This window comes from Coffea arabica, chromosome 2e, assembly GCF_036785885.1.
Source record: "Coffea arabica cultivar ET-39 chromosome 2e, Coffea Arabica ET-39 HiFi, whole genome shotgun sequence".
Lineage (NCBI taxonomy): Eukaryota > Viridiplantae > Streptophyta > Magnoliopsida > Gentianales > Rubiaceae > Coffea > Coffea arabica.
The window spans coordinates 22,613,102-22,630,637 of NC_092313.1; the positions used below are offsets into that span (position 1 = coordinate 22,613,102).

General features: G+C 36.7%; 2 protein-coding genes across 2 annotated transcripts; both read right to left on the reverse strand.

The window, feature by feature from the left end:
- Window positions 1-111: 111 nt before the first annotated feature.
- On the reverse strand, window positions 112-9,731 carry LOC113731739 (uncharacterized). The gene is made up of 9 exons (XM_027257148.2): window positions 8,021-9,731; window positions 5,769-5,859; window positions 4,833-4,911; window positions 4,336-4,458; window positions 3,886-3,963; window positions 3,137-3,240; window positions 1,710-1,797; window positions 1,532-1,630; window positions 112-494 (listed from the first exon to the last, which is right to left on the reverse strand). The coding sequence occupies exons 1-9, from the start codon at window positions 9,621-9,623 to the stop codon at window positions 402-404; spliced, it is 2,358 nt and encodes a 785-aa protein (XP_027112949.1). The 5' UTR covers window positions 9,624-9,731; the 3' UTR covers window positions 112-401.
- A 2,887-nt stretch (window positions 9,732-12,618) lies between these two features.
- On the reverse strand, window positions 12,619-16,495 carry LOC113728842 (carotenoid cleavage dioxygenase 7, chloroplastic). Its single transcript, XM_027253204.2, has 7 exons — window positions 15,703-16,495; window positions 15,405-15,533; window positions 14,492-14,623; window positions 14,103-14,378; window positions 13,939-14,018; window positions 13,429-13,752; window positions 12,619-13,148 (listed from the first exon to the last, which is right to left on the reverse strand). The coding sequence occupies exons 1-7, from the start codon at window positions 16,463-16,465 to the stop codon at window positions 12,984-12,986; spliced, it is 1,869 nt and encodes a 622-aa protein (XP_027109005.1). The 5' UTR covers window positions 16,466-16,495; the 3' UTR covers window positions 12,619-12,983.
- Window positions 16,496-17,536: the final 1,041 nt, after the last annotated feature.

The following is a 17,536-nucleotide window of genomic DNA, read 5'->3' on the forward strand; positions in this document are numbered from 1 at the left end:
AACTTGAGATGCCATCAAGACTTTAATCTGATAAAATCAGATCATAGCATATATTCCTACTTCCGTGATTAAAAATGGAACATGGTTTAGAAACAAGGAAGAAGATGCCCGTGCTTTAAGAACATGAATTCACTAAAAAATGTTCGTCAATGATATCACCGCAGAATACATATTCCAAGCCAATTTATGCTACAAGAGCACAGAAACTATACATCTCCCGAATCTTGGTACGCCTTAAGAAGTTAATTGTTCCTATCAAAGACAAGACTGAACTTCAAAAGAGGTACTAAATAAACTAATCACAAGGTCTCGTAGTTTAGAGAACAGCACTAGTGTGCAGTCCACTTATTCCTCCAGGTTATATATCGCACATATCTGAGAACTGTGACGAGCTTCTCTCACTAAGTCAACCAAAGCTTAGGGCCCATCATTTGCCGATCCACTGCAGGACCTTGGCTAGCAATCTTCTGAACGCGCGAAGAGAATTCTTCAGCCTAAGGAAGAGCAAAGAGCCAGCATATTAGCAAGAAATGGTCAGTCTATCTGTCCATCCTTGGCAAGGAGTATAATGTTATACAATAACCCTACTCAACTTCAGGTGGGAAGAAGAAGTTTCTGCAAAACAGGTATGTACAATGATCTCCACAAACACAATAACCATCAATACGTGAATTAACAGGAGTGACTTGCAGTCATGGAAAACTGGAGAACCAGATACCACAAAGGAATATTGCTCCAGATATTGAAAAGATAATATTAATGGGTATTTAGTGAGCTCATCCAACGAAAGACAAAGGAAAGCTGTTAGAGAGATGCAGATGGAGAACAATGAGTTAGGACAAAACATTTTTAGTTGCCATTTCATTTGCAGCAGGTAAAAGCAATCTCATCAGGGGAAAAGAGGAAGAAGAAAAGAAGGGACCTAGAAAAAAAAATTGAGATGCAACTTATAGTCTATTTTAGTCTCAACGAATTTGTTATGACTGGAGCATTACAGAATCTCAGTACCAGCAAGAGAGACGTTAGTTAGATTAGTGTAATTGTTAGGTGGGGGCCTCTAGTATTAGCAGTTAGCTAATTCAGTTATGGCAGTTAGCTAGTAGATGATCAGCTATTTTGAGCAGATATCTTGTATACGTAATAGCTCTCTATAACGAAATAATTACCTGATAATATTCAATTTGTACAGTCATTCTTCTCTCAATAAAATTCCCCCTCTTTCCCTCTCTCTACTCTCTCTCCTGTTTCTGTTCTCTTTTTTCTCCCTCCAATCCACTCAGATCATAACAGAAATACAATGGTTCAAGAGGAAGAAGATCTACAGGAAATTTAAAGATGGCTAAGCAATCTTCAGGTACTTTCATGAAGAACATTTCAACTAACTTAATCGGAAAGATCAAACCACTTAAATTTCATTATAATTTACTTCATTCATGCCACTGTTACAGAATGAGTTTGAAAGTCATAAGTGCACAATACTAACCCTACATCCATGAAAAATAGCGAACCAAGTTGCAAGGAATGTACTGACCTTTTCATCAATCCACATCAAGGAACTAAGTTGATTGTTTAAAATACGAACGACGACATCCAATGGAGACATTCCATCAGTCACCTCCAGTTCCCCACCCTAAATTAAGCACAGAAGATAAGTTCATGAAGTTTGCAATGCTTAACTACAATTTGGGAAACCAAAGGCGGTCAATCACCTGGCTTCTATTGAGAGTAGTAATAATTCCTTTGATCTGTTCCGTCATCTGTTCCAATTCCCTCTCTATAAACTCTGCTTGCTCGTACCTGATAATACCAAGAAAAATACCTATCAAAGACCAAGTGATGAGAACTTGTATTATAGTTTAGCTCCTTCATTTGTATGGTTATCTGATAGGCTCATGGAATATAAAAACATCACTTTGTTAATCTGTTTAGGAGATAACTTGAGACGAGCTCAAACTGTTTGATCAAAGCTCTCATGCACCAGCCAGCAGAAAGCTGTTTCGATATTCTGCTGTGAACTTTCTACAGGATATACTAGTGTCAAACCAGGAAAGATAAGATAGGACTTCAGTTCATCTCAATCTTTGAAAAATTGCTTTCCTAATACAAGGAGGGCAGATGTGATGCCGTAATTCTAGGTTAACTTGGAAAGAAAAGCAAAGCTTTGGAAGCCCAGGGTTTAGATTCTAGGAGGCCATGAGAAGCAAAAATAACTTCCTGCATTTTTACTAATTATAAAACCACCGGTGCAATTTCTCAAATTGCACTGACCTCTCCTGTAATTGATTTTATTGTCTAAAATGTGTTTTGACAAAAAGAGTACTCAGAATAACCTGCCTTCTTCATAGGTTTGTAACGGTACTTATGAAATAAATCAGGATTATTCAATTGCACCATCAAATCTTAACTTGTTTAGTGACCGTGGGAGAGGTTTAACCATGATACAATGTAATTTTGAGAACCCCAGAGGTCTATCTATCAACAACAAACCTAATGGGAGGTTTATATATATTGTGCTTGTTATCAACTGATTCTCATTTTTAAAATCAGAATCAAAATCCAAAAGCACCTAATTCTATGCTTCTGAATTTTTTTTTTTTTTTGCCTTGAAAAAGGCCAAAAGCAGGATTTGAAAAGCAGTTAAGAACAGAAAAAAAGTAGACTTCTTAAAATCAAAAGCTAAAATCAGGTTACAGAATCATTTGAGAACAAGCCCTTTACCTAAAATCTGTTTGCTCCAAAGGGAACCATGCTTGGTGATCAACAGAATTTTCACTTAGTATCCTACCAATACTCAGTTAATCCGACCATCTATAGTAACAAATACATGTCAGTGATAGTTCTAGTCATTTGGCCATTGTCCACGAGTTATCACTAGGATAGATTAAACCAAACATTTGCTTTTCCGCACTAATGAACAGATGAGGGCAACTTTGGTCCTGCAATTAACTCAGTACAAAAACCACATTAAGATGCAAAGTAGAAATCGCCGCCAAATTCATTCAAAAAATTCATGCAACCCCTCCAACGTACACTAACATGACATTTCAATGGTAGGTGACATAAGGTAGTACGCAACCATATTTGTAAATGAAAAAAAAATTATATAGCATAAAAACAAAGATCAACCGTTACTTACATTGCATCTCTTGTAGATGCAGCTTCATCATCAAGAAGCAATGCACGCTCATCTTTGTATATCCGCTCAGCTTCTTCTTCCATACTTAGCAACGATTTGTCAACCTTAAAATGACATAATTAAGCGAATAATATAACAGACACAAAAAATACTTGTATAGCTAATCATGAAATTATATTTTTTAGGAGATCACAATTTTCGTCTTTGAAGAAGAAAGCAGGTTCGTGACTAACAACATTAAGCACTATTGTCATTGATATTCGATTACATTCATTGCAACAGACCTCCTCCTTTTTCTAAATTATATAAAATCAATAATAATAACCACAAAGTTGCGCAGAATGTGTAACTCCTTAAGAATTACATCCAACAACCAGAAAGCAAGTTTATGTGGTCTGTGTTATAAGCCACAAACCTCTTATAGAAGGCAGCCAAATCAAAAACTAACCATTGGATGTTTAAAGTCACCAAAAAGGAAAAGAGTTTAAAGGGAAATTATGAGGTGGGTTTCCTATAATTTCAGTGTGTTTAGGAAGATATGTACATTGTGTGCATTGAGAGCTTGTCAGAAAGTTGTTTGTAAAAGCTATTACACAGCCCATAGTTATTAACTCACATCATACCAACAAGTAACCAGACTGGAAGTGTCATAAAAATGCATGAACCTTAAAGAAGCACTACCTATCCAAGCATCAAGCACATACACCATGATGTGAGACTTAGCTAGGACAATGGAAGAGATTGGATACCTCTTCTTGATGAGTCTCAATCAGCTCCAAGTGTCGCTCTAAGTTAGCTTGTGTCTCAACGACTTTTGCAACTTCAGTCTGAGAAAAGGTTCAAGCACTTGAATTTAATGAGGCCAATGAGAAAATGCCAATTTAAAATAAACTCATATTTCATGATTATACAAGCCAGATAGAAAGATGATGCATCATCCTGACACGTGCAACAGAAAACAAATACAAACTATGAATAAAATGATCCTAAAGATAGATCTTGGGATACGCAATACCCAAAGTGCTATATGACATAGAAAAAACCAGACGTATCATGACAGAAACAAATAAAAAGTAAATGTACACGAAAAATGTCACAGGCTGATATTCCATAACAGTATATTGCAGTCATATACCAGAGCAGAGTTATTCATCAACCTGGACAGAAAAAAACCATTATGTTCCCTAAGAGATTAATACCTCAAGCCTAACGAGGATGTCACGATTCTGCAAGATCCTTTTATCCCACTCAGCAATTGCACTAGCCTGCTTCTGAAACTTGCGCGTACGTTCCTGTAACTCTGTATTCCACTCCTTGATGATCTACAGAAAATGATATAAAATTATTTGTCAAACCGGAACATTCCCGCAAATGGACAGGCGAAAAAGGAAATAAGATGTAGCAAATCCACAATTGTCCAGGCAAAAGACATCATGGTTTCCTCCTGATGTACAAAAGAAAGAAACCCATCCTCATATTTACTAGAAGCATAAAACACCTCTTAAAAGGTTACATGCAATCAACCCTCAAATAAAGCAATAGGGGAGACATCCCAGTGTTTCCAAAAGTACATCATAGCAAAACTTTAGCAGATAAGACCTAAAAATAACATAAAGCACAGAATGAGCTACATCGTTGAAAGAAAGTACAATGGTAAAATGTATAACCTGTAAAGGAAATTAGAACACATAATTACCTCCTCGACAGATTTTCCAGTGATTTCAGATGGCAATTTTGGTTTGGCAGCTAGACCTGCTGTTGCAGTTGAAGTGGTACTACAGGACAATAAAATAGAACTTAGGCTCCAACATTGCAAATATTATGAACTGCTAGGAATCAAATATATATGATACATAAGATCAGAAATGAAATTCAGCAGACAATAATATCTCCTCATACCACTAACTATATCTGTTTTTTTCCTTTTCTTTTTCTTTTTCCATGGTGTAGAGTGCAAATAGAAGAGCAGGGACATTGAGAAATTTCACACCATGCTGAACTTGTTGACCTTGTAACCATTTTATAACATAATTATCCAATTTTGTTGGACTAGTCCAATACTATACCTAACAAAGGTTTTAATAGGTGTATTCCAATACAAACCATGTTCAAAATGTGTGGTAATTACGTTGATGGTGTCACTTGCATCGAAAACAATTGACTTTTAAATGAGATATTCTTTATTACATGATACTTGTGTGTCTTGTACAAATTAGATTTAATGTCTCTTTAGCCACTAACTTTGTAGCCTAAAAGAACATTTAGTGCATGTCATCTTCACTATATATATGGATGGAAGTAACTTTGTATTTGCATTGGCATGTCCAATAATGAAGAATGCAAGAGATGTTTTGTTTCAGTTGTAGTGTATTTTGATACAATTCTGTAAGAGTTATACACAAAAAGATTCTTGTATAAAACTCTTAGTATCTGTTCCCATGCACATTAAGTAAGTTGAATTTCAAATTCATTTACAATATTTTGTTGCTTTGAGGCATTATCTTTGCCTTTTTTTATAGTCACACTTCTCAGAGAAAAAGTGAATCGAGCTATTTCTAAAATACAACACTGACTTTATGCATTTTTCTTATATCAGGGAAAGAAGCAGAAGCATATCTGGGTTTATACTGACCCACTACTAGAAGCTACAACCAATGCTGATGCTTGAGGAGCAGAACTGGTACTAGTAGTTGCTGCTGCTGTAGAAGTTGAAGCAGGCAGACCTAAACAAAGAATTTGGAAGACCACAAATCAAAAAGTTTAATGAATGTCATTCCAGCTGCATGAAAATGACCTGACTCTCAAATTAATATACATGCAAGGACAAGATGGAAATATGGGTGAAAAAGTGCAAACTGAAAGTATATATTGGCACATAAATGAGGCTTCTAGGCTATTTTAGAAAATGTTGGAAATGCTGAATTCAAGAACATATATGAGCTGAAGATGAGAACATAAATGTGCTGGAAATGCTGAAGTATAAGTTTGCTTAAGCAGGCAACATCATGGAGCACAATCACTACAACAGAAGTGGAAAAGTAATAGTAGGTTTCCAACCCTTTGCATCCTACCAACAATCCTCAAGTTTGCAACACAACAAATTCCCATAGGAGAAATAGTTATTGATGTCAACCCATATCAAGCAACTCTCAACATCCTAACAAGATTTGAGTGGCATAAGATCCAATTAAAGCATAATTAACAAATGGTGATAACTCCATCGAAGCCGACGAATTAAACACAAACATCCATAATTAACAAAATGAACAGAGGGAAAACAAATGGCAAAAGCAGACTAGTCATTGTATATAATATCAGAAAGAAACTGAAGAAAAAGAAACAAGACAAAAATCTGAGCACTTCAAAGCATCAGAAAACAGGTTTATAACTAACTTTTAACAAAATGTTCCGATACTTAATATGCCCTCACAAAAATAATGACCTTGCTTGCCATCTTGCACGGATGAGAAATATTATGACACCAATTTTCTTCACTTTCAACCAATCATACATTTGATGATTATGAGAAAAGCCAAAAAATAAACAAATTCACAATCTGATTCGTGTGTTTTCTCACTAAAAACTCAATCACTATACTATTGCAAAATGCATTTGTTCAATTTCAACCATATTTTTCCATTATTGATCTAAAAGTAACTACACCTTTATAATTTATCTGCTTAGTCAACTTTTTGTCCTCATTACAAGCATAACTGAGTTTCCAAGATAATACATGGGACATGGAGATGAGAACCAACGAAAAAAACAGCTGTAAAAGTCAGTAAGGTTCTTCCTCCACTATTAAATTCCTTGCACTCCTCCTTTTTGGGGTTATATAAGAAAAGATTCTATTGACCAAAAATGACCAATTTTGTGCTGCCCCTTGCACCAGTTTTCCACATGCACACACAAATCTACAGAGAAAAAGAAATCCACAAAATGGACATCATTATTAATCTTTTTTTACACACATGAATCACTAGTACACAACTTCTAAAACAGGATCGGTGGGGGAAAAGGAGGGATAGGAACACAGTAGGAAATAGAGTTAGAAGGGCATCCTATTCTAACACAGCTTCTTCTGCAATCAATCCAACACCCTCACTAGGCTGTTTCTTTCCCACATCTACCACAGCAGACTCTGTGTTTGATGCGTCTATGATAGTTAAAGTTGGCTCAGAAAATGATACATCCATGAAAACACTCACAGAAGGAACTGCAACTGAATTGGCTTCCACTCCATTGGTAAGATGCATGGTGCTAGCAGCAGTGGCAAAGGATTCACTGTCTTGCTTGCCAACCATAAGGTCATTCCCAGCCTCTCCTATATCACCATCATTAGACCCAACCCCAGAAAATTCTTTCTCATTGCATCTAACCTGCATCTCATCACCATATATGCCCTCCAATTCGTTACCTAAGTCTACCCTGAGAATGATAGTAGAACAACTGCTAGTAAAAGAAAGATTTCCTGAAATGAATTGAAGAGGAACTTCAACTCAATTTACCCCAAAATTGTCAACTTCAGAATCTAATGAAACTGATACCATAACAAGTATTTCTCTACCACACACATAACTCACCCTTCAACAAATAAATTCAACACCACAAGAGCACCAGATATAAGAAGTTATCTTAAAAATATGAACAAGAAGAGAACTGGTCGCTCATACTGTTCTCATTCAGCAGAAAATATATTATGACTAATGTCATTTTCAAGTTAAGTTTTCATGGCATAATCCACAAAAAGCATAGAAGACTAACATGTACAGAGCGGCAGATAAGCAAAAGTATCAAATTGCAGGCACCGCAATGACAATAATTCCTAAGACATACAAGAATTACTACAAAAGTCATAAAGGTGTAAATTGATCAGAAAAATACCAAAGGAAGTTGCAGCTGCAGTTGAAATTGTGTGCTGTTGTGACGATGTACCAGTTGCAGGTGTTTTTGTTGAGAGTGAAAATGATCCAGAGGTTGTGCCCGATCCAATAGAAGTGCTAGCACTAAAACCAGTAAAACCTCCTGATGATGAAGCAGCAGCTGAACCAGAAGTGAATGCTGTTGTAGCAGCAGAAGAGGCAGCCGGGCTTAAAACAGGGAAACTTAGACCAGACCCAGTTAAACTAGTACTGACAGCAGCAGTTGTAGTTGTTGCCGCAGTCATTGAGGCGCTGGTGGTGGTAGTAACTGTTGAAAACAAGGTCGTGGTAGAAGCAGTTCCAAAACCAGACTTGGAAGCCGGAGTAGAAAAAATAGATGCTGATGTGGACGCAGAGGGTTGAAATCCAGAAGTCCCAAATGAAAAACCCCCTGAGGACGAGACAGCTGCAGATGCTGCTGCTGATGACGATGTCAGTGATGGCGTTGCTGAGCTTCCGGTGCCTTTAGGGAATGAAAATGCAGATGCTGAAGAAGACTGGAATGGAGTAGATACCGCAGCAGCAGGAGAAGAAGAAGCAGTACGAAAGCTTACTCCCGCAGGAAAAGAGAATCCACTTGCTGATGTGGCTGGAAACGAAAATCCAGTGGCTGGTGAAGTGGAACTCACAGCTGATGTGGCTGGAAAGGTGAATGCAGACGCTGATGAAGCCAGACCTGTGGCTGCTGTGGCCGCAGAGCTAAAGCCGGATGCTGATGAAGCGAAAATGGACGCTGATGTGGCCGCGGGAAATGCAAATGACGGTACGGAGGAAGCTGAGGAGGATGCAGTTGGTGCAACGGAGGCGACGGGGGAAGATGAAGATGACCCGAATGGCGAAGTGGAAGCACCAAAAGTAGTAGAAGAGAACGCAGGTGAACTAGTAGAGGCGGCTCCCAACAGGCCTGAACCAGGTTGCGTGGCGAAGGACCCAAATGCGCTTGAGCCGGATGACAAAGGTGAAGAACCGAATACGCTTGCCTGGCTTGAATCCGACCCGAAAATGCTAGTTTGTGATTGTGACTGGGCCGAGCTTGACGCGGAGGGAGTTCCGAACGGAGATGAGGAGGCCGCGGCTGATACAGACGGCGTCACTCCAAAAAGTGGGGAATTAGTAGAGCTTGTAGTTGAAGCAGTAGAACTTGATCCGAAAAGCCCCGAGGTGAAACCAGAACTGGATGCCGCGGACGAATTCCCGAAGCCAAATGGAGTGGTGGAAGGGGCAGAGGAAGCGGAATTCCCGCCCAAGCCTAAGGGAGAGGTGGAGGGAGCAGGAGATGACGTCACTGAAGTGGAGCTAGGAAAACCAGAACCCGGTACTCCGGTCGAATTCCCAAAGCCAAAAGGAAAGGTGTAGGGAGCAGGAGACGAAGTCGTCGTTGAAGTGGAGCTAGGGTTAGTGAATGAGAATGGTGAAGACGAGAAGGCTGTTGTGGGGGTGGAAGAAGCGGTAGGGTTTGTGGAGAAGGAGAAGGGAGGGGAAGGCGCGGAGGAAGAGAAGAAGGGCGAAGAGGAAGAGGAAGAGGAAGAGAATAATGAAGAGGCGGAAAAGCCGGTCCCAGCCATTGTGGTAGATTGAGGGCCGGGACTTGGGCATAAGACGGTGGCGAGAGGGAGGCGAACGGCGAGGAAGACTGCACAAATGCAAAGAGAAGTGGAGGGAGAGCAAAGGGGTTTTTGAGATTGTGGTTTAGAAAATTAGGAGGAGGTCACTCGTGAACCGCGAACCGGATTGACCCGTGACCCGCGATTTTTCATTTTTTCGCCTTTTTTGAAAAAAAAAAAAATATATCGGTTACAATTGTAATTCCGACCTCTTAAAGTTCTTGCCTTTTACTTCCATTTCACTTGAATACAGCCTTCTTTATTAATTTCTTTCTTTTCCCCTTTTAAGTCAAATGAATTAATTGAACAGCCGATGACCCTTTTCATCTTCTCTTCCGCTTCTATGTTCTTATACAATTATGTTTTGAAACTCGGAACGTTAATTGAATCGGTAGAGTGTTCAAGTCGAGATTTAATTGATTGGATTAATTTAATTCTGGTTCCATAAATTTTAAAAAAATAATTTATCTAAATATATATGCACAAAATAAGACATGCATTGGACTAATTTAAGATTTTATATGATGAAAAGTTTAATATTTTTCAAAGAACTTGGATATTCACAAATAAATTTTTTAAATTATAAATTGAAACAAATAAATTGCATCTTAATTGAATTTACTAAAAAAATCTTAAATCCAACCCAAAAAACCACATATATTCTAAAATTATACAAAATTCACGTCTATGGGAATTAGATATTGTGAGTTTAAATTTTAATTCACATTTTTTATATTTAAAGATTGTAACTTAAAAAAAATATTGGAGTTTGGAGGAAGTCAAGAAAATAGAAAATAGAGATACAAACTTAATAAAAGGCAAAAAATGAGAAAAAAATGAGTGGATATGGCATTTAATAAATAGTTTTTAGGGTTAAAGAAAATCTATTCTTTTTTTATTTTTTTCAATTTAGTGGACAAAAAAACCGTCGGTTCAATTCGATTCACACGGTTTGAACGGTTCAATCCGATTTTTAAGTCTAATTAACCCAAAATATGAATCGAACCGAAGCTACAACTGATTTACGGTTCGATCGATTCGGTCCGATTTTCAAAACATTGTCTTCTACTTACCCTTCCTAAGTTTGTGTTGCTATCTATCATCTTTTTTTTCACTCTTTTTACAGGATTTGAAAGGTATTGTAAGCTAGAATTTTTGAAGAGACATATTTCATCTTGTTATTAAGGTAATGAATTAGTTATTTTATATTATTTTTTGCTTGAAATCAAATCTATTTGCTTTTTTATTCAAAGTCTTTTGTACAAAAATTTTTCTATCTATTTTTGAAATTCACGTTGTTTTGTTGGTTAAATTTAAGAAATTTTGTTTAATTGGATATATCAACAATTAATTAGGCCTTCATATGACTTAATCTCTTTATTTTTTTTTCCTGAATTGATAAATTAAAATTACTTGCTCTACATGTTGTTAACTAAGATTTTGTCGAAGTGTTGTTTTGAATTCTTTGGTTAACATTCTTTTAGGTACATACTATTGGAACTGTGATTTCAATGATTAAATTTACTTGCTTACAACTTCCTTTTTATATGTAGATTTGTATTCCAAATTAAGTTTCTCAATATTTTATATTTCCTATCTTTAAAATTACTTGGATTAGATGGCATGTTAATTGTGTATGTCAATTAATGGTTTAAATGAGTGATCTACAATGTCTTACAATTGTATATATTTTTAGATTAATGATTTTTCATGCTTCTTTTTGTGTTATACCTTTTTGCTTTATGTATGGACTGGTAATCGTATCTTAACTAGCTATTGAATCCAAATATAAGAAGAGAAAGAAAGAAAATCCAAATACCCGTATTTACTTATTATTATGTTTTAAACTTGAAAAGCACATTCTTTATTTGGTTTTTTGTGACATGAATATTTGATGATCCAATTATTCAAGTTGCCAAAGAGGGTGGTGAGAAATGAAAGTCTAAAATTGAACAAAAATTGAGTGCACTTTTGATATGCTTGAATTTATTGTCTATTAATTATACGAAAATAGTTTATCAATTTCAAATGATTTTGATATTTCAAATGCTTTGGTTGGCTTGTTTGGACAAAGCTGTAGGATTCAAAGCAAAATAAAGGGAAAGCTACTTGGAATTTAATGATAAAAATAATGCTGAAAATGAAGATGTTAGTGTTTCATTTGCAAAAGCATTGGTAAGAACAGTGCTTACTCTCTAGCTCTTTGGCCTTATTAATTTTTTGATTTTCCTTATAGTGTCATTCTAAACTTGTTTTGCTTTTTCAAGATGAAGAAAAATCATCTTATAAAGAAGTCAAGGAAGAGATTATAATTTACACTGCCTTTAATATAGTACCATTTAATTATTTTTGGCAAAATTAAAGGTAAAGTTCTATTATTAAAGGTAAAGTTGTGGAATATGTAGATTTCAACTCGTTACCATATTATACATTTCCAATTTCTTTAAAATTTTTTTGAGAACAATGAAACTACAATTTTATTATTTACAAGTTTTCAAGACAGGTACTCACTCCCCTAGCATCTCAAGATAAAGTTTCTTTCCATGTAAGCTTAAAAATTCTTTATGTAGCTTCTTTTTTTTTTTTTTTTTTTTTACTGAACTTGCAATTCAAATGGATTCCTGGCTATAAATCGGGCATACATCCATTTTTTTTTAATATAAACATCATATCATTCGTAAAATCTACACTAATGACAAAATATACATCAGACGTACCACAAATATATCAAATGTGAAGATGTGTGGGATAAATTGGGCATGGATTGGATCAATTTAATCCGTATCATTTTTTGCAAATTTAGTACATGAGAACCTAGTCAAGGTTTCATTTGGATTCAATCATTACCCGAGGTTTTTTTGTTTTTTTGTTTTTTTGGGTTATCTAAGTAACCTTCAATCCGAAACCATCTCATGCTGGTGCCTAGTCAAGTATGAACACATTAGCTAAACTCCCATGAGAAAAGCTCCCTTGAGAAGAGGGTATTTAAACATTTGATTTGCCATAAAGTACAATAGATTTCGTACACATTTTTCACATCCAAATAATTTGGAGCAGTTCAGTTTCAATTCAATAACAATTCCAAGAATGAACCAGAAGCAACCTTGAACGTGGCTAGATGGTTGAAATCTAAAATTTCCAGCTACTCTGTCTTTGTTAGCTAAATGCTCTCTCTCTCTCCTTATACCTGCCTGAATGTGGTCAAATTTCTATCTGTACAAATATTTATGGACATATCTATTTATGCTAACAAAGAATGAGCCATGTCTCCCTCTCTGTTGCCTCGCATGATGGAGATTGTTGTTGGACAGTTGGACTTGGTTAATTACCAAAGCCACAATCCCCTGCAGACTCCCAAAATCCATGAAAGCCAAGAGGAAAATTTAAGTGTCTTGGAACTTCAACTCTAGCAACCAGTGCATTGGTCTTCCCGATCAGTTTGGAGTCCAAAATAACAAGATAGCACCTTTGTGTCGAAACTGCATACTGCAAAATTTTACAAACAGAAAATCCCTCAGAATTTTGAGCAGATGCAAGATCCTTGTCACAAGGTTATAATGAAACAAGTGCCTTATTTTTTTAGTGACAAGAGATATATGGTATCGTTTTTATTTCAAATAAGCTAATCCTTATGTGTTAGGCTAATAAAAATCGATATTCTATTGAGAACTGTTTGCAAGAGTCGGTCTAGGGAATCTATAACAAGAAAGAATGTGTCCCAAGTAGCATGTGGGATCCCACGTTCAAGATAGGTAAAAGTACTCACTTCCACCACAAGGAGATAGCCATCATCTTCTCCTCCTCCTCCGGTTCCTTTCGGTACAAATATTGGCTCACCAATGAATCTCCGTCTGGTTGTAGACCAAGTGGAAATGGATTTATCTCTAACATTGAGTTTCACCACAGTGTCAAAGGGAAAATGTGGTAAAGCTTGACGGGAGCCAGACGAAGTTGCTGCATACACAAATGTGTTCTTGCAGCCTGAGAAATCCTGATTAATCGCAGGAAAATCTGATGGTTTCCTCCATTCGTTCAAATCGTTTACACTACAGTTTTGACAATCCCCACTTGCATCCAAACTTACTGATACCTGCATTAAAGCATTATAACTTGCTTTAGCAAAATTGTTCCACCTTGATGATAATTTAATTCCCTGATGGTGGAAAAAGAACTTACTGATTTACTTACATAATTAATGTTACTTAAATTTGGTATCACTTCCCTTTCACTTTTTCAAAAGAATATATTGCGTAAGCTAGAGAGAAAGATATCAAACCTGAACAAGATGAGGCAATAATTTATCTTGATCTGCATTCATCATGGAAGGGTCCAGTTTTCCACTTTGCCAGTCGTACCCTGGACGAAAATGGGCAAAGAATTTTAAGTTGCATCTCTTGCCACTCATATGATAAATCAAAATAATTTTCAAACATCACTTACCAAACATCTTTTGGAAATTGAACCAACGATAGGAGCAACCACTTGCTTGAATTTGAATCTTGGAACTTCCATTCTCATCCCTTTCTTCTTCAAAAGCATTTCCAACATGAAGCACCCACATTTGTGAAGGAGCTTCTATGGGAATTTTCCAGTCTCTTTGTCCATTTGATTCACTTGGAAATCGAGGGAGCATGTAAATGGGAGATGTGGGCTTGCTAGCATTTAGTGACAGTGCAGATATCATAGGAGATAGTCCACATACTGCTGTCATTGATCCTGAAAATTAATTAGATGCCAAAAATACTTGTGTGTTAGATTGATTAATTAGTGCATTGAAGTTCTTGTGAGATTCAAAACTAGATGATTGGAGAAGGGGCAATAGTATATACCAGCAACATCCAGCTTGATGCGATTGCCAAATAATATGTAATAATTATCAGTGAAGGCCCAGTCATGAATCATCAGATGGTCTGGAATGTTGAATTCTTGGCTTTGCAGCAACTTGAAATTCGAGTCGAATTCTAGTGCAAATAACAAAAACGAATCAGTTACTTGCAGCTGTTCTTGTGACTTAATTCAATAAACTAAAAAATTGTGAATCTTTTTTTTGGTGGTAAGTGGGAGGTCCTGACCAACATACTCAGGTGAATTAAACATGGAGTTGGAGAAGAAAAAAGGGGGAAAAAAAGGCGAAGTTGGAAATACCTTAAGATTCACAAACGTAACAAAATGCTTATGCCCAGGATTTTTCCGTATGTTTAGCTTGTTATCTACATATATACGATAACCATCATACTTCTCTTAGTTTCCATTGCAAACGTTGACATTGAAAAAGAAATGAATTGTCACCGAAATAAGTCTTATCCACTCTATAGTATTCTTCTTATCGTTACATCTTGTCAAATTCAGCATACAACGACATTCAGTAGTTGAAGTGAAGTCTTGATAATTATGTACACGCCAGAGACGATAGTCCTTGTCATTCTTACTTGTGAAGTTGCAACTTCTAGGTTCAGTTTATCAAGAGGGAAAAGAAATATATGATGAAGATGAGCTCGTTTTCAAAAATAATCCACAAAAACTTGAAATTACGAATCATACAGTCATTTATATTTTCACTACTCTTTTTCTTTTTTGCTGTGTACTTAATTTTCATTGACGTAATGAAACTATGATAGTTTTCACGGCAATATTCATCAGAAGAAGAAAAGTTTTTACGACAAGTTGTGGAGTTATTGGTGAACATTCTGAAAACAACATACATATCACTATCTGGTCGCTGTACCACTTCTCAGTACATACCGTAGAAGGTAAAATTACTTCGTGGCAGAAGCATGTCCTCTGCGTTGCATGACATGATGAGTAGCCTCTTCCTCCGGCCATCAATCTTGTAATGGGACAATAATCGTTTCGGCGGCATCTTGAATACTCCTGGACCAGCAGTTGATACCAAATTGGCAAAAGTCTAATGAAGTAGGTTATTATAGTCTAATACTAGTTTTGATTCCAAAATAGAGAAGGAAAGAAAAGAGAAGGCTAATGAGGAGATTGATTAATGTTGTTGGATAAAGTTGCTTGTTGTGTAGCTCTAGGTGCTTACCATATAGTATAGGTTTCAAGATTTCTGCAGCTACATCCCAAACGTCCACCTTTGGTGTTGCGTCTTCATCTTGCAGCAATTTGTGGCGGCCATTAATTATGTCAAATCTCCCAAGAGTATCAAGCGTAGTAGATTCAATCTCATAAGGATCACCACCTTCCCACAAACAAAACAGTCTTCCAGCCCATCTCAGCACACTTGTATTGGCGACATTTTTCATTACCTTGGTATTTCCAACCATGTTTCCACCTTTCAAGACCGAAAACGGACCACGATGAGTGAATCGCCACTGGCCGGTGATGCGGTCGCACTCCTCCACCTGAGCCTCGGTCTGGATGTACCTAGCCATGAACTCCACTTCTCCTCTAGCCCCATCAATCTTAAACGTTCTGAGGTACCCGTGACCGTCCAGAGGGTGCACCGTGGAGCCGTGATCATCGGTGAAGAGCCCCGGTCCGGTCAGATAATACGTTCCTAAAGGGAAGTCTTGTGGGATTTTGCCGTCGACAATGCGAAGGGTGATGGGCTCAGCTGTTTCTGAGCGTTGTGAAACAAAGAGGAATTGGTAGTCCCAGAAGGCAGCCACTTTGTCATCTACCAGTTGAGGATGATGATCGGGAGGTGCTGATGAAACTTCTGGACTCGGTGCAGTGATTGAGATGGCTTGTGGAACATTACTTGGCAATGAAATATTGGGAATTGGAGGTAGCTTTGCTGGTGAAATGAACTTTGGTGGGATGATATTCTGAGCCTTGGCCTGCATTTTGGCTTCGCTTGAAGAAGGGTGGCAGTTTATGAAGAAGAAGCCGTGATGCTCTCGATGCATATATACACTACAGGAAAAAAAAAATATTTTTTTGGTCATGGGTGCAAATTGACGAATTTGTCCTACAACAAAACTAATTCAAAATCCTGGCAATTAATCTTTACAAATACAACTAACATAAGTATAATTAATTTTAGTATGCTATCAAAAGTGACAGGGCCTCACCTAACCACATAGAATGATAGAAATGTATGCAAGACATTTTCTCAATTTTTATCTCTTACTGAAAATAATAATTTAAATTTTTTAAATACTTAACAATATTTAATTTACTCTAAGGATTAATAACGCTTCGTGTTCACGTAGATTTACTTGTAAGTATGACACTCAAAAATGACAGCAAAATCTCCCTCTCTTTTGTTACCTCCAAATGTCATGCAATCACAACTAGGGGTGTGTAAAATCGAAAAATTCCGATTTATCAACCGAATTCGAATTGAAAATGGGAATCGGAATTTTGACAGGCTCTAACTTTTGCTTGTCAAAATATGCTACTTTTCAATTCCTGCTTGAACTTAGTTTTAACAAATCATTCTGTAAAATGACACTTAGAGACTCACGGCAAAAGACCATTCTGTAAAAATTTTGAGGATTTCTTGGACAATTTAGAGTCTAAAAATAAGTTTACGTGTCTTCCAATAAGGAAATTGCTGTGTGCTTTCTTAATTTGTGTGCACTTTAGATATGCATGGTGGGACTATATATGTTACCATATTGAAATTACATTGATTACGTCAATCATGTGTTGGGCCATTGGTGTTTCGTATTAGTCTAATTGTTAGAAGACAAAGGTTGCATTTGCATTTGCACATCAGAAAGGCATTCAAATAGTGGGAAATATGCCGCCTCACTTGCAAACACTCCAACAAAAGATTATGAGATGTAAGCCATCAATACTGCCAAGTTGTAGAATTATTGGCCATTTGATATTCCGAAAGCATAAGAACAAAATGGACGAACTAAAAGTAGGGAAAATATTTTTGAGGATTCGTTCTCCATAAACACACA

Bases quoted from the DNA above. Each gene is read 5' to 3' on its own strand.
- LOC113731739 (XM_027257148.2), bottom strand. From the start codon at position 9,623: ATGGCTGGGACCGGCTTTTCCGCCTCTTCATTATTCTCTTCCTCTTCC. The intron at 1,798-3,136 runs GTAAGTAACGGT...TGGTATTATCAG, and splicing joins GCATCTACAAGAGATGCAAT to GTACGAGCAAGCAGAGTTTA. The intron at 1,631-1,709 runs GTGATTGACCGC...TGCTTAATTTAG, and splicing joins CTACTCTCAATAGAAGCCAG to GGTGGGGAACTGGAGGTGAC.
- LOC113728842 (XM_027253204.2), bottom strand. From the start codon at position 16,465: ATGCAGGCCAAGGCTCAGAATATCATCCCACCAAAGTTCATTTCACCA. The intron at 15,534-15,702 runs GTAAGCACCTAG...CTGCTGGTCCAG, and splicing joins CTTGAAACCTATACTATATG to GAGTATTCAAGATGCCGCCG. The intron at 13,149-13,428 runs GTGAGTACTTTT...AAAATTTTGCAG, and splicing joins GCTATCTCCTTGTGGTGGAA to TATGCAGTTTCGACACAAAG.